Source organism: Schistocerca gregaria, chromosome 2 (genome assembly GCF_023897955.1).
Source record: "Schistocerca gregaria isolate iqSchGreg1 chromosome 2, iqSchGreg1.2, whole genome shotgun sequence".
NCBI classification, from domain to species: Eukaryota; Metazoa; Arthropoda; class Insecta; order Orthoptera; family Acrididae; genus Schistocerca; species Schistocerca gregaria.
This window is the reverse complement of record NC_064921.1, coordinates 458,954,073-458,977,857: the sequence shown is the minus strand read 5'-3', so window position 1 is coordinate 458,977,857 and position 23,785 is coordinate 458,954,073. Positions and strand designations below refer to the sequence as shown.

The window sequence follows — 23,785 nt, the reverse complement described above, 5'->3', positions numbered from 1 at the left end:
CTTATGTCTGTATATCTGGAATATTCAATGGTTCTATAGATACTAGCATTCTGGAATAATCAATGTTTGTATAAATAAATTCACAGTTCCATCCAGGAGATCAGTTATGTTCTGTCTGTTCAATTATGTTCTGTCTGTACATTGGTATCAGTAACAAATGTGCAGCACTTAGCAGCCCCATCCTGCTTCACTGATAATCCTGCCTTTTGATTCAGAATTGATCACGGTTTCGACATGATGTTGTTGGGTACTTCAAAACATCTACATCACCCTGGCTCCAAACAAGCAACACTAAAACTGTCGCCTACACGGACGGGAACCACAACGCAGGCAAGCAGTACATTGTTCCTATCGTCCCTATATTCAACAGACCAATGGATTCCAAGTCAGCAGTAAGTCAGCTGCACATCAGACATCCATCAGTGTTCTCCAGAGATGCTGGTGAGGACCCAACGAAATGGCTGAAAGGATTTGATTGTGTCGCAAAATTCGACAGGGGAGACCACCTGATGTGTTTGGAAAATGTGTGCTTCTACTCAGACGGCACAGGCAAGCAGTGGTTCCACAATAATAAAAAGATGCCCAATATCTGGGACAAATCCCAGTCTGAATTGAAGAAAATGTTCGGCGATAATCAGCAGCAAGTCCATTTAGGAGAAGAACAATTGAAGAACAGAGCCCAATGTTATGAGAATATGACACAGTAGCACATATATCAAGTTTTGGCCCTAAGCCACATTGCGAATTCTAATGTGACAAAAGCTGAAAATACCATATACTCAAAGAAGGGTAGCAGAAGACATGTACCTAGATCTCCAGACAAAGTCAAAGTAATAGAGGAATTCATTCAGTGGTGCCGGCAAATCGAGGAAATGGAACAGAAAAGAGTTGAGAAATGAGGAATGACTGACTGCCGAATGTAATCCCTGCATAGTCCCTTGTGGAAGACTACCATTAATGTACTTTTCTCATGCAGCAAATGGTAATAGAAGAGATACAGCAGTGTATGGTAATCAGAAATGTCGGGCCAAGTGCACAAGAGACAGTCACGAATGTGACCCAATATGCCAGGAAGTAACAGCATGTGCTGAGGATGAGGCAGTCTGTAGGGCCAATCACGACCAGTTGAATGCACCATGAAGAATGGACTCTACCAACTTGAACTTACACCACTGCCCTCAAATGACAACCCAGCATGCGACCAAAGCAGGTACAACAAATTCCTTCATCAAGTAAAACAAAAGTTTGTTTTCATCATAAACACCATGGAAAAATTATGCACTACACTAGAGAAAAAAGATAAATGTTTGGCAACTATGCCACAAGACATCAACCATCAAAACAGTCTTTTTTACACCAGTCATACACGGACAACTGAAGTCTACCTGTGAGCCAAAACTGATCACTGTATCCTGAATGACGTCATTCCCCAACACACCACAGTTGTTCCCCATAACTGTACAAACATGCATATTGCTCACCTAGCTATCAAATTCAAGAAAACTAAGCAAGGTGACCACCTATGGTGATGAGGCTGTCAGCTGTAAATCCTCCATGGATGATAGTTACCATGATGATAGGAAATTTCAATGACATCATCATCAATGGCCAACCTGTCCCAGAGCTAGTCGAATCAGGAGCTTCTTTTTCTGTAATGTTGAATGTTTATCATCACCAACTAAAGAAGACTATGTTCTGAGATACAAAAACAATTGTGCAGAGGGTCACAAATGGGAAACACATCCAGGCCACAGAAACATGGACGGCAAGAATTACTAGGAATGGTACGACAAAGTCCTTCCAATTTGTTGTCGTAACAGAATGTAGCCTTATGTTATTCTTGGACTGAACTTGTTTCAGGTACCACAAGAAGCATAGACTGTGGAAGATAGCTCCAGATCGATGAAGATGTTCCTGCAAGCACACATGACATAGATTGCTCTGGGCATTGTTCGATTTGAAGACATTGTTACTCCAACATCATAAACAAGAAGAGTTCTGGTTGTGAACTGAGTTGCACAGTGAAACTATGAAGCTTCTGATGGCTGGAAGAAGCTACTCAAGTTCACAAAATCAATCTACATACCAGCAACAGTCACAAGCATTGAGTATGGTCAAGGAGAATTTTGGATCACTAATTGTCACAGAAAACCACAACTCAACCATAAACATACAGGCATAGTGATAGCCAAACCAATTTAGGAAGGGCAGCTTGGTGTCACTGGCAAAGGATCACACTCTGCTATCGTTACAGACAAGGCAGAGGAGGATGTTACACTTGAACTGCCGATAAGTTCTGGCCTAACTGAGTGACAACATCAGCGTCTAATAGCCGTTCTCCATCAATTTTCGGAGGCTTTCAGCCCCTGTAATGGAGAAATGGAGATCACCAACAATCAGTCAGCACTCATACAGAACATTGCTGGCTGAACAATGGACAATCCAGGAGGAAGTAGAGAAGATACAGTAAGACAGCATCACTGAACATTAGAGAGCCCTTGGTAATCTCCGATGGTCCTTGTGAAGGAGGAGGATGGTACATGGCATTTCTGCACTGAGTACCAATGACTGAACAAGGCCTTGAAGAAACATGTGTATCCAGTGCCGTACACTGAAGACACACTACACTGCTTGAAACGCGCAAAGTATTTCTCAATAATAGACATGCAGCCAGGCTACTGGCAAAATTGAGGTTGAAGAGGCTGACCTCTACGATCTTAAAATTATGTCGTATGGAATGGGTAATGCTTCTCTAGCATTAAAACATATGATGTACAACCTGCTTCTACACCTTAAATGGATGACATGTCTTTCGTATCTGAATGACATAATAGTTTTGCGGTGACATTTGAAGAACACCTAAGCCTACTGACAGCCATGTTGAAGTGTTTTCCAACTGCAGTTTTCACACCGAATAAGAAAATGTTCCTCTTTGTCACCCAAGAAACAAAAATCTTTGGGGTGCCTAGTCAATGGTTGTGGAGTCCAACCCAATCCAGAGAAAATAAGAGTAGCTACAGATTTACTGACTCCTGAGCACATTTGTAATGTTAGCAGTTTTCTCCAAATGTGCTTGTAGTACCAGTGGTCAATAAAAAAACTTCTGTGTCAATGCATGTCCCTTGCATGAAACACTGCAGGGAGACAAAATTTTCATGGAGCGAGACACAAGAAATATCTTTCCTTGTCCTTAAGGAGGCTCTAACATCTCCTCCAGTTCTAGCATTATATGATGAGAATGCCAAGACAGAACTTTATACTGATGCTAGTGGTTTTGGAATAGGAGCAATTCCATCAGAAATTCAGGAAGGTGTTGAAGTGGTGATAGATTATGAGCCCAGGCCACTTTCCAAGCCTGAGATAAAAATACTTCACAACTAATAAGAAGTTTCTTGCAGTTATTTGGACCATCAACAAGTTCTGACCATATTCACTTGGCAAACCATTCACCACTGTGACAGACCACCATATCTATGCTAACTGACTCACCTGAAGCATCCATCCGGTCGACTGATGAGATGGGAACTTGGGCTACAGGAGTACATCATCATCTTGGATGCAAACACAAGAATGCTGACTGCTTTTCAAGTTGTCCTTTAGAGGAACGGAGTGTGGATGAAAATTCAGTCATCACTGTATCAAATGAGACCCTACTGCTGAACAGAGGGAAGCTCCAGCACTGATGAAAACCATATAAGCCTTGAAAAATGAGGAACCAACCAAAGGAAGATTCCAATCAATAAATGTAACATTCTGTAAGAGGAACTACGATTTGATGGGGCAGCAATGATTGCTCATCATCCCAGCTCATCTGCAGCCAGTGACCCTGGAGTATTTTCAAGAAGTTCCAACATCTAGAATTTATAAAGATTCTAGACTGAATTAGATGTATGTATCAATGGCCAGGCCTCTACCGTTCTGTTAGAAATTATGTGAGCCACTGTAAGGAATGCCAACATGTACCACAATTACCGCTGGGGCATCTGGTACCAATTCTGCCTGCAGCAGAATCGTTTCACTAAATTGGAAACTACCTCTTGTGGAGGTTTCTAAAGTCAACAAACAAGGACGGATGGACAATAGTCTGCACTGACCACCTTACCCACTACACTATCACCAAAGTTCTGCTTACTGTCGCCAACTGTCTATCATCCACAGATGACTGGCCTCACAGAACAATTTAATAAGATGTTAGCAGATATGCTATTGATCTATGTTGATGTCAAACAGAGAGACGGATACAATGTTGCTTGTCATGGCATTCATATACAATGTAGTGAAGCAAGACACTACAGGGTTCACACAGTTCTTTCTTATCCACAGTTGCAAGGCCGAAACGACAATGGACACACTGACCCCATTTGAACTAGATGATATTCTGGATGAGTACATGAAACACCTCACCACCAGAACTGAAGAACCAAGGCTGATGGATCCCATGGGGACCATGGATGTCCAGAAAGAGACAAAGCTCTGTAACACCAAGGACCAGCCAGTAAGCTAAAGTCTTTGAGAGTTCCTATATATATTTACACCTGTGTGGTAAGTGGAACTATTGGAAAAATTACTAAAGCAGTTCTTCGGGCAGTGTCATATCGTTTGTCTCTTGTTGGCAGTCACATATGAAGTAGGGGATTATGACCCTTCATCAAAAAGTGTAGAGACATTGTCTATGACCTCCAAATAAAGCTGTGTTAGAATCCAGAGGGGCCAATCGATGACGGGAGATTCAAGAAAATTGAAAACCACTCTACAATTGTGAATCTTTACAGGAGAGGCTACCTTTCATCTTCATCAAAGTGAAGAGGATGTAATGACACATGCAGAATGTGAGATATGACTAGTTGCTGTAGTCAGCTCCAGAGAGGACTTCTGAAATGGCATATCGCTGTTTTTCAAACAATGCTGTGAGCTCTGGTGCCATCAGTGTGGAGCACTGATTAGTTCCAACAGGTGGCATGCTGCCTGTTACTGGCTCAAACTGGACCACAAGCAGTTATTTATTATTTAGTATTTATCATTTCTGGAAGGTTCTTGAAATATCTTATGGTAGTAATGTTAGTATATCTGAGTGCTATATAAATATTAGCATCCTGGAACATCAATGTTTGTATAAACAACTTCACTTTCCATCTGGAGATCAGTTCTGCTCTGCCTGTTTGTTGGTATTCTTAAAACCTGCTTTAAGTGTTAAATGCTCTATTTTATTGACAACCAAGCTTTTGCATTTGGAAGTCAGTGTCGTTACAAAGTGACATTATTATTCAATAATACAATGCTTATACAAAGGATAATGATATATTACTTTCATGTTAAGGGTTTATTCCTCTCCATCTGCCCAATATCTCCTCACTCTTTCACATTTATTTTTTGTCTACCGTTCCAGCAGTCCTTTTATTGATCTTTGTTGTCTTGTTTATGTGTCTTGCATTTTTTTGGTTTTCTCTCTTTTATTTTTTAGGTCATCTAATGTAGTTCTGTTACATTATTCTCAATTTCTGTGTGTCTTTTAATATTTGTATTACTATTTTTCAAATTTTCTATTATTCACTTACTAATTCTGTTTTCTGTAATTAATTCAGGAAGCCACTCTTCAAATAGCAGAGATGTCAAGTCATTGAAAGCCACACACAAAAGATAATGAAAACTTGCTAGTTTCAGAAAAAAGCCTATAATGAGGCAGAGCGCACGCGCACGCGCGCGCACACACACACACACACATATATATATATATATATATATATATATATATATATATATATATATATATATATATATATATATATTACCTCAGCCCAGGACTTTTTCTGAACTCTAGCAAGTTTTTGTCTTTTGTATGTGCCTATCAATGAATGAACACTGATGCTATTCAACAAGTGGTCTCCTTTATTTCACAATCATTTACATTCTGCTAGAACTTTCCTGACACTATTAATTCTGTTTTCTGGTGTTCTGATTAGATCTCCAAAGAATGACATGTGTTTCTTCCTGATTGTGGTTATTACTGGCTCTGTTTTCTTATATACCGTTCCACCTAAAGCTATTCTCCAATTCCTATTATTCGATTTTATTTATTTATGGGTGTCTTACTTACTCTTCTTACAATCTGGAGTATTTTGTCAATTTCTGTTGTATTAGTTGCTTTGGAGATGGTGCAGATGCATATGTTATTTCAGGTTGTGTGACTGTTTTATAATGTATTAATTTTGCATGTATCAATATTCTTTCTTTTGTTGTATGTGTTTCTGGTACAGTCTGTAATTTGCTTTGTTCAGTTTTGACGTATCAGCTTCTCTTTTGGGATTTATGTTATGATTTTACCTAAATATTTAAATTTATTGATTGATTTTGAGTCCTCATTTTACTATTGTAATTTTGTTTTTCAACTGCTGGAGCCAGCAACATAATCTCTGGTTTTCCTTTTCTTTTTTCTTTAAAACAGGAAAAAAATTAAAACAGATTTTATGTGCTACTTCTTGAAGTGATTTAACTTCTTGTCTGGTTTCTTGAAGATTGTTGGCTGGGAGAGCAAGATCATCGGCAAATCCCAGTCTAATAGTGTCTGCTTCATCTGATTCAGAATTATCACTACAATCTGATTTCAAAACTAATTCAGTGCAGTAATGCAACAACTGTAGATAACAGTTGTAAAATGATTTTTCTATTTGATGATGCGTGGCCTAAGACATTTACATGTTTTGTGACAAGTTATTTATTATCATTTAAATGAAAATATGTTTAAGATATTTTGTTTTGTTCCACACCCATGAAGACCATTTCACTTGGTATCTGTCGAAAGAACATCAGCTTATTTGTTTTCTTTGTAAATATCTCTTGTGTATTTTTACTTTTCTGGTATGTTCTACATCCTGGAGGATCTTTTCACTACGTATCTATTCGGATGAGAAGTACATCTAATATACTGTAAATGAATCACTTTAACCTCATATCATTTTAACACTTCCAATTCTTATGTTCTATGGATTATCCTGATACCATTCTCTCATTGCACATTCCAGTGTACAGGTGAACAGTAATTATAACAGGCAGTCATCAGTCTTGTTTTTTGATAAATGGTTCAGCAATTTCTCCTCTGAAGTTGGTTTTCGATACATTCCTTAGAAATTATAATACTGTTGATCTATGGAGACGATCATATGCCATTTAAAGCTCTACAAATGTTAATGATATCAGTTTCTTCTGTTTCCTGTAATGTACCATAATCAAAGTTAAACTAATGATCTGAGAGAGAGAGAGAAAGAGAGAGAGAGAGAGAGAGAGAGAGAGAGAGAGAGAGAGAGAGAGAGAGATCCAAGGAGGGCAGATAGGGATTCATGAGAAGTACAAATGGAAAATCCTGATTGGAAAAACAATAGTGTTATGAAAAGGATTGATTGCTTCTCACCATATAGTGGAGATGTTGAGTCACAGACAGGCACAAATGACTGCTATACATTTGAGCTTTTCACCAAAAGGGCTCCTTCTACAGTAGCCTCAGTGGCCAGAAACAGTGGTCTATTGTGTGTGTGTGTGTGTGTGTGTGTGTGTGTGTGTGTGTGTGTGTGTGTGTGTGTGTGTGTGTGAAGGGGGAGGAGAGGGGGAATGAATTTAAAAAGCTTCGCTTGTGTGAAACTCAGCTTGCCCTTCTCTCATATCATATCATATACCGTACTCCTAGATTTCCAAAATGTGTTTGATACGGTGCCCCACTACAGACTGTTAACAAAAGTCTGAGCATTCATATTAGGTTCCCAGATATGTAAGTGGCTCACAGATTTCTTATGTAGTAGAACTTTGTGTTTGGGCAGGTGTGTGGGGTCAAGCAATGTCATGAAACACAATTACATCCTGAATTGGAAATGTGTGTCTTATCTGACAATATGCACATTGGCAAATAGTGATCAGCGTTTACTGTATGATGTTCATGAAGAAAATCAATGAGAAGAATTCCATTAAAATTAAAACAGTCTTGTAGCAGCCTACACTCACACACATCATCAAAAGCTGTCAGCTGATTTGTTCATTGTAGCTGTCAAATGAGTTCATTTGCTGGCCACAAGAAGCTTTGATTATTCTCTCTCTGGTGCAGTGTGATGCTCCATGGCTGTTGATGTTCCGACACAGAACTTCAGTTAACAGCTTGACATTACTATTTAGCAAGTCAGTACAAGTATCTGTAGTTCATTTAGATAAATGTTTTGGTCACCATACTCCAGAAGTGCTATCCTGTGCATGTACTTGGCTGAGTTTATGAACATTTGGTTCAGAATACTATCAAGTAGTCTTGTTGACAGTGGTGACCTCAACATGATCAGCCACTGTGAATAAACCTACGATACCAGAGGAATTACGAGCGACTTCTCCAGAGTCAAAATTTTCTGAGGTCGTAGACATATGTGCCGTATTAAGACTTGCAATGTACAAATACCCCATTTTGACAACACAATGCCGCAGTATAGTTTTCTCAAGGTGAGACGAGTTTTCTCTGTGCTGGAGTAACCATAGACTCTCCAAATTTGCTCTAGTGGTCAGCAAGCTAGGCCTGTTATGCTGCAGAAATACAGGACAATAATGGCATATTCTGTGAAAGAGTGATACAAGAAGCTCAAGCCAGAATTGATATGCAGGGTGTCCACCTCGCAGGAAGAGTGTGTGAGGCAACAGTCGTCTCAGTATTTCCGACATCCACGCGGCAAGGTCAATGCAGGCATGGTACCAGGCACTCTGCTGCATACATTGTGGAGCAGCTGACTGCCCACTCGAGTAAGGCTGTTGTAGTGTTCCAGACAGAGTTGCCACTAGATGCCATAGCAGACCTGGCAGATAGGATTTGGGACATGATTGTGCCATCCCCATCTAGTACAGCAGTGACAGCATATAATAGCACATCGACATCTACAGTGACACACGCAGATTATGACTGTTTTGCAAACAAAGTTGATGCCCTAAGAAAACAAATCAGGGAGCTACTCTCTTGTCAGAACGCTATGGATGCCATAGAAAATCAAAAAGTCATTCCTTTGTGAACCCCTTGTCAGCATGCGGCACAGTAGAGTCACCACACGACATTTGTTGGTATAATATGGAAATTGGATGTAGATGCACCTGATTGCCAGTCATTGTCCCTCCTCTCCATAACAGATCAGAAGACAGGACGGAAATTTTTGGTGGATACAGGATCTGATTTATGTATTTACCCTCAGGCACTGCTACATAAGTATCAGCAGCCGACTTTGATCTACCTCTCTGTAGCCAACAGCTCGACCATCATCAGAGCTGACAAGCAAGCGATTTACCATCTGACGCTAAACATCGCCAATGCATGTCTCAGCATCTCCGGCCCAGCTGCTGCCATGTTTTGAAGCAGCACAGCTATGCACAGTCCTAAGTTTATCCAGCTGGCAGCCAGGAGATACACCATGCTGTTGTAGCAGCTCCCATGCATTACACGATCCCCAGGTGCTTCAAAAGAGGTACATCCCAGCACGGTGCACTATATGAAGACTACTATGGGCCCACCAATTTCATGTACGCCAAGACACCTTGCCCCTGGCTGTTATGCTATTGCCAAGGCAGAATACAATATTATGCTGAAGGAAGGCATCATTCATCCTTTTATCAGTCCATGATCATCGCCTCTACATTTAGTGCCCAAAAGTGGGGGTCCATGTGGAGATTAGTGCACCCTTAATGCTAGAATGGTGCCACATCATCATCCTGCACCAATGTCGAAAGACTATAATTATGGTTTATGTGGCGCAACTGTATTAAGTGTGCTAGACTCTGCCGAGGCCTAAACACAATTTTTTTTGTAGCTGATGAGAATTATATCAAATACAATTATAATTACACCATTTGGTCTCTTGAGTCTTAATGACTTTTGGTTGACACAGTGCTGCACAATTCAGCATAGATTTATAGATTTCGCATACTTTGACGACGTCCTTGTCTTTTCAGCAACAGCAGAGCAACACCAAAAGAACTTGGCCAAAATCTTTAAACACCTGAACCAAAATGGGGTTGTATTAAATATGGCCAAGTGTGTTTTTCCACCAACTTGAGATTACTTTTAGACAAGCTGATCTTGCATGAAAAGATGTGGCAATATTCAGGATTTCATGGCCAGAAACAGCGATAGAAGTGCAGCGCTTTCTAGAAATACTGAACTTTTACTGCATTCTCTGGCCCTGACATCAAGGGGAAAACACCAATCCAGGGACAGATTTCACTTCTGAAACAGGTAAACAAAGTATAGTGAATGTGGCACTCCTTGCACAAACCACAATTGGTGCCGTATTGCAGCACATGGGTGGGGCATTGTAGCATCTGGCATTTTATTCACACAAGCTCTCCATCACAACAAAAATGGACCGCATATGACCATGAACTACTTGCTGTGAACAAAGCTATTAATTACTTTCACTCAAGTTGGGGGCAAGAGAATTTACAATTTTCACTGACCACAAACCATTCGTCTATAGCTTCCAATAGAATGACAAATAAGTGATTGCCACAGCAGTACAATGAGTTAGAATTTATTGCTCAATTCAGCACTGATGCATGTCACATATCCGGAGTTGATAACATATTATCTTACTGCCTATTCCATGTACATAGCATAGCTAATTCAATCGATTTTGCTCCACTTGCTAAAGAACAAGCGTCAGACCAGAAGCTTCAAGACATTCCGGAAGATGCTTCTTCCAACCTTCAGCTGAAACTGATTGCCGTTCCCATCAGAAATGTACAGCTTTATTCCAAAGTCTCAAATGGGAAATCTCTGTTCCTACTTTCCTCATTCTGCAGTCACGCTTTTGAAAGCCTTCGTGTCTCATGCCAACCTGGCTTTAGATCTACAAATCAACTGACTGCTAACCATTTCATATAGCCTGGCATGCAGAAGGATTGCTGAGTGTGGACTCGTGCATGTATTCAATGTCAATGTAGTAAGGCGTCTAAATTTCACAAACACAACTGCAAGATTCGCACATATCCATACTGACATTGTAGGACCACTGCCTCTGTCGAATGATCAACAACACCTGTTAACAGCAATCAACCATTTTATTTGCTGGCCTGAAGTAATACCAGTCAACAATATTTCAGCAGAAACAATAAGCCTCCACCTTTGTTTCACAGTGGATGTCATGCATTACTTATCACTCCAGACAGTGGCCGGCAATTTGAATCTGAACTGTTTGTACAGCTGAGCAAATTCTGTGGTGCCATATTCTCCAAGACCACAAGCTATTACCTAGCAAGTAGTGGCATGACAGAATGCTGGCACCAATCATTAAAAGGTGTACTCATGAGACATGATTCAAATTGGACAAAAGCAATACCATTGGTCTTCCTCAGTCTGAGAAGCATTTACAAACCTGACCTGGACTCTTCGTGGACTAAGCTTGTTCATGGTGAAATGTTGCAATTCCCTCGCAAAGTTGTTGATCCAAGTGCAATCACAATGGATGACATCAATCAAGCTGATTTCATTTCTCCCCTGAGGGAATGGGTGACCCAAATCTGGCCTTATCAAGCATCAAGGCAAGGAACTTCACACACCTATGTACACAATGAGCTACAGTCATGCATACATTATGCTACAGACAGATGGCATGAAATCAGTACCAAAACTTCCATACACAGGCCATCTTCATGTCATTGACAGAGCTGGAAGAACCATAAGGATTTTGATTAGCTGCAAAACCCAACACCGTCTCCACTGACAGTGTTAAGCCAGCCTTTGTGCCACATGCACAACATAATCAGCTGCAGCCTTTGCCTGAGGTCAACCTCCACTGGAAGCAAAACCTCAATGAGAGCACCAAACACATCTTGATTCGAAGACAATGCACCACTTTCCCCGAGCAGGCTGGTTTAGTGGCATACATCAGCACACATTGTCAACAAGTTTTCAGCTGAGTTGTTCATCACAGCTGTCAAATGCGTTCACACACTGACTACCAGGAGCACTGTGATTATTCTCTCTCTGGTGCAGTACGACACTCCACAACTGTTGATTTTACTGACCCAGAAATTCAGTTAGTCATCGTTTCAGCTTAGATGATCCAGTTTACTTCTACAGCATTTGTATCTGCCCTCGTTTCAATTCACGTTCAGATAACAGCTCGTCATGACTATTTAGTAAGTAGTATAAGTTTCTGTGATTTGTTATAAACAAATGTTCTTATGACAGTACAATGGAACTAATGTTTCATGTTTGTACCTGCCTGAGCTTATGAGCACTTATAACATTTGGTTCGAAAAGCTACCAACTAGTCTTGTGACAGAGCCTTCCTCGTGGAGAGATAGTGTTTGGCTTTGATTGGTGCAAATTCGTCCTTTTTGTGCCATTCCATGTTGCTTTTTTTTTTTTTTATTCTAATGTGTAATGGTGCACCCACATTTCCCTGCATGTCAGAATCCAGTGCAAAAAAATGTTCCACTTCAGTGTGGTTTTTTGTTGTTGTTGGGGTCTTCAGTCCTGAGACTGGTTTGATGCAGCTCTCCATGCTACTCTATCCTGTGCAAGCTTCTTCATCTCCCAGTACTTACTGCAACATACATACTTCTGAATCTGCTTACTGTATTCATCTCTTGGTCTCCCTCTACGATTTTTACCCTCCACACTGCCCTCCAATGCTAAATTTGTGATCCCTTGATGCCTCAGAACATGTAGTGTCTCAGTAAACCGTTTACAAATCTCCAGACAATGAAATTTGTGCAGTGTGGTGAGAAGATGTGTCACCCACCTTGGGAACACTTACTGAAATCAAAGATTGTCAGTAATGATCACCTGAGCACTAATGCAACTTATGCCAACCTCAGTAGCGAATTCAACAACTGTTATTTGGTGACCATCTTCAATAAGCCAGCTAATGATGCGAATTTTTTCCTCAGTCATGCTGGTCACATGACAATGTCAGTGATCTGCATTCTCAACTGTTTGTGCCATGTGTACACTTACGTCTTTCTCAGGGTGTGGTCTCTGAACTGTGCCACAGGTCTTTCCAAAATTTCGGGCAATTTTATGCCCTTAGTTAGGAAAAAAACTTCATTATAAGGTGTTGTGCATCTCTTGCTCTGACACTGTTTTTCTGACTACCAAAACAGTATGACAATGTTCTAGATGTTGAGAACAATAACTGGAAATGAAAGCACCGATGAGCAGAGATCATGCCACTTTCCATTTACAAAAAGGTGTGTAAAACAAAAATTTCAATTGATATCTAGTTCATACTCTTATTACATTAAAGGTACAGATGGAATAAAAAACTATGCTGTAGAGAAGCAAAACCCAGGTGGATTTAGAATGTTATGAACCCAATGTTTTGAGAAACAGGGAGTGTATCATTCATTATATTATAAGTATTCTTTGGATTGAAGAAGATTTATGTTTTACAATATTCAAAAATGTCAAATTGCATGCTTTGTGAACAAAAGACTGAAATTAGCCTTTTAGATCTAATAAAAGTGTGAAGTAGTTGCAGTGCAGTCCAAGTCAAGTGTAGAATTACATCCTCTAGTGTGCAAATGTTGAGCCACAGGAAACTACACAGACTGTTAACATGCTGCAGCTTGGATCCATTGTAATTCTACACTTGTCTTGGATGACTCACCACATACTCTCCTCTTCAGGAGTCTCATACCTTTTCCACATTGGGTACAGGGTCTTATAACACAAAGATTTACAATGTATTGCATTTGTTGTTACACTTATTATAAAAGACTGGCATGTAGTCTGTAGACTATCACTAGTATGAATATCATTAATCTATATGTTCTATAACATAGAGTGGATACCTCATGGACCTCCTTGGGAAAATTTGCTTCTGTTATTGTTCCTATGGGTTTAAATGTTTTATTTTGACCATGTACAAGAACTGTACTCATCACCAATCTTTCTGAAACCGAAGCAGAGTCGTCCACTTTAAAAGCGTGCCCACTGCTGTACGTTTCAGACAATATCACTTCCTCAGGCTCAAATCTGCAAGACATGGAATACCATTATAGACGTATTACTTGAGAGCACACTAAAAACCTATCATAAATTACGACCTCATTAAAAAGAAAAACAATAACTTACTACATTGTACCCACAGAGCAACTGTAACATCATTCTTTTATCTGATCCAGCATGTATATAGCTCAAGAGACCAATACTGTATTTTCACCATTATATCCACATTCAAAAAGAGGTCTGTGGTAAGTAAATTAGTCTTATTTACTTCACTCTCAATGTGGAAATATATTTACAAACAAAAATACAAACATAAGATTTAATTTTACTCGTGACATCACATCTGATCAGAGCTTTACAATTTACAAGGAAACCAATGTCCTCTGCACAAAATGTTTTGTGCAGATAACACTGAAGTAAGTACTTCTTGAAATAAAAGATGTTGAAAAGAGAAAAAAAAGTTAGTGTTTTTACATGAAACCATCAGAAGAAATATCAAGAGAGAGATCTTGATTATTATTGGATATCTAAGTGGAAAAGTTGTAAACAACAATGAAGGCCTAGAGCATGTAATGGGAGTCCATGGTATTGGAGATGTGATGAAAATCGGACTATGTTTTCAAATTCCTGTGCCTCTGACGATTTGGTGATTCAAAATACAGTATTACCACACATGCATTGCCATAAGGCTACAAGGGCAGCCCTGATCACAGAGCAGAAAATCAAATTAATCATATAGCACTGAGTAAAAAATTTAGGTCATTCATGGGTGTGAGGAATAAACATGAAGCTAACGTGACACCTTATTGTTGAAAATTTTAGACTGAAAATTAAGACTACAAATAGAAAGTTTTAACAACAAGTATGCAAAACAAGAAGAATTCTGTACTGAGTTAAGTAACCACTATGAGGTATTCCAAATGGCACAGGAAAATAATGAAAATAATAATGATACATGGACACAGATAAAGGCAATCAATTGCAATGTGAGTGAACAGGTAATTGGCTTTCAAAGCCATTTGAAGAAAGATTGGATGTCTGAGAGTACATGGAATTTGATCAGTTGCAGAAAACAGATTAAGAGAAAATTAAATATGAGTAAAACAAGATAACATAAAACTCGAATATAAGCTGAGTATGCAGCGACTGACTCTCTAGTAAAGAGGAGTGTGAAAAATGATAAGAGAAAGTAGATGGATGAACAAGCTCTGAAAGCAGAAAGAGCACAGAGAGGGGTTATGTTAAAGAACTATACATTATCACCAGAGTGTCATCAAAAAAAAAAAAAAAAAAAAGGATTCAGTAAAAATAGACCTGTGAAAAGTAAGCAGGATAGATCGTTGATGGTAGAAGAGGATCAACTTAGAAGGTGGAGAGAACATTTTTCAGATGTCCTGAACAGAGATCAACTCAAAGAGGGAGTGAGCTGATGGAATGCGACAGTTGCCAGTGAGAGGATCAACCTATACATACCAAATGAGGCTGAAATTCAAACAGTCTTCAACCAGATAAAGAATGGAAAGGTTTCAGAAATGGATAATATTGCAACTGAGGTGCTTAAAGCAGACACTGACACCACCACAAATCTAATGCATCCATTGTTTGCAAAGATATGGATAGAAGAGAAACTACCAAAGGATTGGAGAGGTACGGATAATTAAGCTGCCAAGGAAAGGGGATACTAACAACTGTAACAATTAGTGATGCATCATTCTCCTATCTCTACCAAGCAAAGCACACTCTAGATTAATGCTAAACCACATTAAGGACACTGTGGAGGCACAGCTAAGAAAAGAGCAAGTGGGGTTTAGAGAACACCGATGTTGTGTTGATCTAACAAACACTACCTTACATTTATTGATTTTGAGAAGACATCTGACACACTTAATAGGAGAGTTACATAGTATATCTTGGTATCTTGGAAGAATATGGATCATAAGGGACAGTCAAATGAAAACCGAACACCTGCCACATTGTGACAATGGAATGGTTCCATTCCAAAGTAATTATCACAGGCATAAGACATTTATACCACTGGGAGACAAGATGATCAGTTCATGTTTTATAGAATGTGATCGGTTGTTGATGGATCCACAATCGCATCTATTCTTGCACTTCCTCATCCAACTGAAACTGGCATCCATGAATGTGTTTCGTCAAGTGACCAAAGATGTGAAAATCACATGGTGGAAGATACGGGCTGTACAGAGGATGTAGTGTTCCCCAATATCACATAACAGGATGATAGTGTCTGACAGAATTTGTAAGTGTTTTGGCTTTATGGCGTGTCGTAGTTTCTGCAACGTGTCTTTATAGCACTGCACATTGATTCCAGTTCCATACGTGAGGAAATCTATGAGCAGAGGGCCCCTGCAGTCGAAGGAAGTGGTCATCGTTACCTAAACAGAATTCATGTGAACAGCTCTGGATTTCTTTGGCAGGAGAGATGTGTGATGTTTCCACTATTGGCATTGCCTTTTGTTCTGAGGCTGTAAGAATACTGTTGGGCAGATTCACCCTGTTGCACAACAATGCCCAACCCCATGTTGCCAATCAGACAAAGGCATCAGTGGTTTGGTTGGGGAACACTGCAACATCCTCTGTACAGCCAGGATCTTTCATCGTGTGATTTTCACATCTTTGGCGACCTGAGGAAAGACATGGATACACTTAAGTTTCAGTAGATGAGGAGGTGCAAAAGTAAGTGTGGTTGTGGATCTGTCAGCGGATGACCCTGTTGTATGGCAGAGGAATTGATCATCTCCTCTCCCAGTGAGATAAATGTCTTAACACATATGGTGATTACTTTTGTAGCACGGAGTGGCCATGCAGTTTGAGACACCATTTCATGGAATGCGTTTGAGTCCTCCCTTTGTGCGTGTGTGTGTGTGTGTGTGTGTGTTTTGTTCTTAGCATAAGTCAGTTCAAGTAGTGTGTAAGTCTAGGGACCAATGACCTTAGCAGTTTGGTCCCTTAGGAATTCACGCACATTTGAACATTGAATTATTTTTAAATGAAACCATTCCATGGTCCTGTTGCAGCAGGTAGTAGGTTTTCATTTAACTGTCCCTAATGCCATTACAGACTATAAATGTTATTAAAGCATGTATGAGGGATATGAATGTATGGTGCTGCACAACAGGAAACTTACTGATTGTATCCAAACAAATGCTGAGGTGAGGCACTGGTGTGTTCTGTCACCTACCTTGTTCTTGTTAGTGCTGGACAGCGTATGGAAATCAGTTGTTGCTGGTAGGAAAGATATTCAATGGGGAGTGCAAGATGGACTTCAAGACCGTGATTCTGCTGATGATATCTGCTCTCAAGAAGATACTGTGACATGGAAGAAAAGCACGACTGCAAGAGGAAGCACAAATTGCAGGACTAAAAGCAACTGTTCAGAAAACTAAGGAAATGAGAGTCTTATCTGAAAAACAGGCAAAGCTAACAGTGTAGGGAGAGAAACTGGAACAAGTAGACTCCTTCGCAAGTCTAGGACGCCCCGTTTCAAAAGACGGAGGGGCAGAGGAAGATGTAAAGAGTGAGATACAGAAGTCAAATAGCGTCTTTGTCCAGATAAACCCAGTCTGGCATAATAAGAACATCTAAAGACAATCCAGGCATTGATTGTTCAATTAAACTGTACAGTCGGTACTCCTGTGCACTCATGAAACATGGAAAGTAACAAACATGATTGTAAACCAGCCAGAAGTCTTCATTAACCAGCAACTTCAGCAAATTATAAATTTGAGGTGGCCAGATGTAATCTCAAATGATGAATTGTGGGAAATGGCAAACCAATGGCCAAGCCAGGAGCAGATAAAGAACAGGGAATGGAACTGAACTGGCCACACAATATACAAATAACTGCAAAGAGGTGGAACTGGATTGAAACCCACAAGAACATGTAGCATGGCCACCAGAAAAAGACCATGAAAAGAAAGATGGAAGAGGCAGCTCTGAAATCCAGTAAAAACTGGAGAGAAGAGAAATGTTTGGCTACCAACAGAACCAGATGAAAGGTCTTTTGGTTGCCCTATGATACAACAGGAGCAACAGGAAGTAAATCATGTGACTTTCCATGAAACTCACTATTTACTTTACCAGCACAGAAGCCTCACTAACTAATGTCCTCCTTGTATCTTCCCAATCCTAATAGTAACCTGGTCAATACCTTCCATATCAACCACCTTTTTCTGTGTCACAGCCATTTGACTGCCATTAACCACTCATGAAGGTAAATAAAACAACTCCATGATCTAGTAGGTAGTGTCACTGACTGCTAATGCAGAGATCAGAGGTTTGATTCCCAGTAACCACAACATATTTTTTGTGATGGGAAGGCCTGGAACAGGGTCTACTCAGCCTCACAAGGCCAAATGAGAAACAATATGATAAAATAAGCAGCAAAACTGACACGAAGGGGAATAATACAGAAAGACTTGCATTAGGCTGGTGGTTATTTATTCTTGAAGGTCATATGTTGTTGGGGAAAGATTTGATCAGACAGTGGGTGGCCACTACGCAGCTCCTCTTTAAGCCTCTCCCTACTGGCGGCCATTTCTTAGCTTACAGAGTGTGAAGCTATCCCGATTAGGTAATAGGAAGAAAAGGGAAAATATGATTTTGAAGTTATTTTTTGCCAATTTTGGCATTCGTTTCTAATGGCTTACTTATGAAATACCACATGTTCCTATTTTTGTCTTATTTCACTGTTCTCCCTTTACATTAAACATGAAAATATACCTATCAATAATAATTTATGCTTATTTAAATCAAAGATCATACGTACTTTCATTATTTTTATATTGCACTCATTAAATCTAATCAATGAAAGACAAAATTATTTTTGAAACCATATACAGCTGGAAGTTTTTTGAAAGAGGGCACTGTCATAATTTCAAAATTTTCTTTTGATATTTTACGCCACAAATCTGTCAATACTTCACAATAGTGTGAAAACAGTTGCAAAGTCTAAATTTGAACAATGGAGACAAACTGCCATCACCCAACACCAGACCTCTGACAATGTTCACCTATATTGCTGGCAGGAAAAGTATATTTTCCACTAAATTATCAAGGTATTCGTATACCTCCAGAAGATCTTACATGACTGAGACTTGCCATTTTAGACACACTTCACAGACTCTTTGACAAGTCAGCATTAATACAGTTCACTATCATCCCATGGCTGAAAGAAGGTCCTAGATCTGTGAATGCAGTATTAATACATGGATCTGTGGCCATAAGAGTTGTTAGCGAACTTGAAGATGCAACTCAATGAGTTTCAGTGTTTGCTTCACTTCTACCTGAAGTATTCACCCCTTCATATTTCTCAGATGATTACTAATTCGATGATCAAAAATTCATTTTCCCACAGTAATGAAGAATATTCCTTTTAACTTTTACCCAGCAACATCAGATTCCTCCATATTTTTATGCAACAAACTCTAGCAAAACATACACAGTTTGGTGAGATCTTTAATGTGATGCAGCAACTAAACTACACATTTTTGTAGTACACAATTATAAATATGAAAACCATCAAATTTAGGCTCACAAACACACATATTAACATTGTACCTGCTCAGTATCAGCTGCATTGGCTGGGGACCACATTATGTTGAAAGGTATCAGAAGCCACCTTGATTTACATGTCTGCAAAACTGAAGTGCTTTATTTGGTGTTTTTCATATTTAGAGTTGCGTACTATGAAAATATCTTAGTTTAACTGACAAATCATGTTAAATATCTCCCAAAAAATTCCTTTTTTTGTATGACATGGGTAAAATTTTGGGGGAAATTCAAGTAGATGTCAAAACGAACTAGATTCCAGTAACAGTTTTAGTCATCACATCTGGAACTATAGGTTTTTTTTCCCACCCATAAGACATCAACTCTTATTTTAAAATATACACATTTATCAGAATTGAGAAAAATGACAAAATCCAGTTTTAGCATTCAATAACTTGTTAGTTATCAATACTAGTAAACTGTCATCCTCAGATTTGCAAAATTTTTAGATGGAAACAGGGAAAATTTAAATTTTGTGACATTTAAATAAAAAAATAATAATATAAAAACCAATTTAACACATTGTGCTAAAAATCACAGCTGTTATGTTATTGTTTTGCTTCATCATTTACGAGAAACTTTACTGTCTGTAATAATATAGTTTATATGTTGGAGGACTCAGCATACAATTTCCACTGACAAAAGTCAGTTTGGTATGAAATGATCTGTACTAGATGGGGGAAGTACAAACAGCAATAGGCAACCACAGGTCCACCATTAAAGCACGGATGCAGGCCCCACAGATCAGTTTCACTGGAGATTCGATGTTGTTCACACAATGGTTCTTGAATTTTAAGTGTTTTGTCAGGCATTACTCACACGTACTTTGGAGTTAGTGGGTCATTCACACTGAATAGTACAGATTTATGTCTTTGAAGCATTTGGTCTTGATTAGCACCTGATATAAATTCTAAGAACAGTAGTAAGATTCCAAGATTCCTCTCCACAGACTAGAAAGTCCTGCTCTGGGCAGTGAGAACAGGTCATCTTAATACAAGAAGCCTCTTGTATTTCTACTAAGTGGTTGGTTATTGTTGTACATGCTAAAAGATAACAGAGCCAAGATGCTTCTCTGAAGTTGGCTATTCTTCTGTACTCTCCAGCAACTGTGTTGGATATAATAATAATAATAATAATAATAATAATAATAATAATAATAATAAAACTGTGATTTTTAAAGAAGGGTGTTGTTTATTGAAATTTAAATGCTTCATAAGGTTGTACAATCTGAAATTTTTTAGAATTTTTGAAGGTCTGCATGTATTATAATTACATAACAAATTTTCTGTTTGGCAAATTATCAACAGTAGAGGTTTTATCAACAGTACAGGTTTTATCAACATTTTACAATGAACTTTACAGTTGACACAAAAGATATTGCCAGAAAGCTTATGATTTTATAAACAACTTGTAACTCGTTTACTTCTTGTTTTAGAAAATGGAGTTGTATGTTTGTTTTGCTAGGGATGAACAATCTCATACTTTATACATTTTATGACATAGAATTAATTTAACTCTGGAGGAAAATAAGCAGCTAATCATAAAGCTAAATCACACTTGTTAATAAACTGAAATGTCATTATATTTAAGGCACACAAACTACTTGTTTTCACTAAAATGATTCACTTATTAAAATAGAGTAGACTTAAAAAAAGAATAAAGGAGTGGATTCATTTCATAGTATATACGGTGGACATCCTTTGGCTTTGTGCTGAGAAACAATACTTGATCATAATACCATTATAGGATCACAGAATACATGGCTGTAAATAGGAAAATAAGAAAAGTACAAAGATATTTCTGTTTAGCTAGAGTGACAAGAGACAGGTTCACCTCCAGGCCTGAAAACATCAAGCATCAACAAATAAAGTTCAAGAGTATAGTATAATATGTCTTATACAGCTATATTTTGCGCAAAGCTTTGAAGGATGGGAAAGACAAACTACAACTGGGCTTTGATATCAGGAAGCTCCTAAAAAAGAAAAGAGAACTTCAATGCAAATTTAAATGTAGTCAAAGCCTTACAGACAAACAAAAATTGAATGAAACCAAAATTAGCAGAATTCGAAAATAAAAATCTATCTACTGAATCAACAGTAATTCCTAAGAAGTGTTTGTCTTATGTGGAATCAGTGCACTAATCTAAGCTATCAGTCCAGACATTCTGTGACCGCAATGGCACCAAAACATCACAAAGAGAAGGCCAAAATACTAGATGCCTCTCCCTGCCCCCCCCCCCCCCCCCCCCAAAAAAAAAAGATTTCACTAAGGAAGATAATATTGTGGTTGCTCCTATAAATCATGGAACAAATGTGAAAATGACAATTATAGAAATATGTGACCACAAAATAGAAAAGCAACTGAAATCGTTCAACAGAGGAAAACACAATAGACCTCATGGATTAGCAATGTGGCTGTATAAAGAGTATACAAAATAACTTGCTCCTCTTCTAGCAGCAGTGTAATATAGATCGCAGGAAGGCGGAGCGTTTCTAGTGATTGGGAAAAAGTGCAAGACATTCTCATTTTGAAAAAAGGTTGTCAAACAGAAGCACAAAACTAGACCTATCTCTATGATATTAGTCTGTTGTACAATTCTGTAACATTTTATGCTTGTTTATTATAAAATTTCAGGATGCCGAAAATGTCTCCTGTATGAATCCACATCAGACCCAAACACAATAACTGTGTGAAACTCTGCCTCCCTATGTTCATCTACAACATCTGGGAAGCAGTAGATACTGGTGGCCACAATGACGCCATGTTCCTAACTACCAAGAAGTGTTTAATACAAGACTACACTGCTGCTTAATGAACAAAATATAAGCATGCAAATCAAAGGATGTGCATCAGATAAACCTAACTCACAAAAATCTTGTAAAGACCAAACTGTTTAATAATAAGGTCACACATAAACCTCACAAATAGGTATACATCAGAGCAACTGTGTGAGTTTCTAGCAAACAAAAGACAGCATGCCATTCTTAACAGAGAGAAATCTTAGGATGCAAAAGTAACTCAAGGTGTACCACAAGGAAGTGCTATAGGACCATTTCTTCTAACAAAATATATAAATGACCAATTGGATAAAGTTGGAAGTTCTGTGGGAGTGCAGCTGATGCTGTTGTGTGCAGAGAAGTCTCAACACTACAAAATTGTATCAACCAATGCTTGGTGCTGGGATTGGCAACTGACCCTCAACATATACAAATGTAGCATTTTGTGCTTAAATAGGCCACAGGATGTATGATACACAATCACAGAACAATCACTGAAAGCAGCCACATCCATAAAATACAAAGGAATACAGTATATATGGAGTGATTGAAACTGGAAAGACCACTTAACACTAATCACAGGTAAGGCAGATACCAAACAGATCCACTGGAAGAATCCTCAAAGGAAATAGCTTACAAAAACATCATTCGACTAATAATGAATATTGCTTGTCAACCTGAGATGTGTACCTTATAAGGTTGATAGAGGAAACAGAGATGACCCAAAGAAGATCAGCGTGTTTCATTACAGGGTTAATTTAGTAAGCAAAAAAGTGTCACGGGGATGCTCAGGCAACTCTAGTGGCCGAAGCTGTAAGAGGGGCATCCTGCATCATTGTGTAGTTTCTTATTAAAATTCTGAGAGTGCACATTTCTACAAGAGTCAGCTTGTATATTGCTTACTCCTACTTATACCTTGAGGAAAGATCATAAACATAAAATTAGAGAGCTCTGAATTCACATGGAGGCTTATCACAATAGTTCTACAACAAAGAGGTTGCCACTGGAAAAGGAAAGTGATGGTGATACAGAAAGTACCCTCTCTCACACACAGTAAGGTGGCTTGCAGAGAATACATGTAGACTTTCTTTTCCACCTCTTATATCTTTATGTGCATTCTTCTCTCCTCCATAATAATAATATAGCAGCAGAGGCTGTAGGAACATTATTAATTATATGAAAATGAGAAAGAACAGAAAGAGCAAGAATGACTTCACTACAATGTAAAAAATGAATTTACCAATATGTAATGTATGATTCCAAAACATTTGTTGTACAACAGATTGCGCCACCTTGACATGGCCTCCATATTTCACAAAAACGAAATAAATTATCTTGTCACATTTTTACCAATCAAGGGATGTGTATCAGATAAATCTATCCCAGAAAAATCTTGTAAAGGCCAAACTGTTTCAATAATAACGTCCCACATAAGGCCCAAAAATAGGTATGTATCTGAAAAGCCAAATAAGTA

At 38.7% G+C, this 23,785-nt stretch overlaps 1 protein-coding gene across 2 annotated transcripts in view; it reads right to left on the bottom strand.

Annotated features, from left to right (window-relative positions):
* The window catches only part of LOC126325742 (putative ATP-dependent RNA helicase TDRD12), a 445,014-nt gene that overhangs the window by 254,879 nt on the left and 166,350 nt on the right, over positions 1-23,785 (bottom strand). For both annotated transcript variants that reach the window (XM_049995275.1, XM_049995276.1), the window contains exon 7: positions 13,804-13,987. In XM_049995275.1, the coding sequence (XP_049851232.1) occupies positions 13,804-13,987 (184 nt within the window). The remainder of the gene's footprint in view (positions 1-13,803; positions 13,988-23,785) is intronic.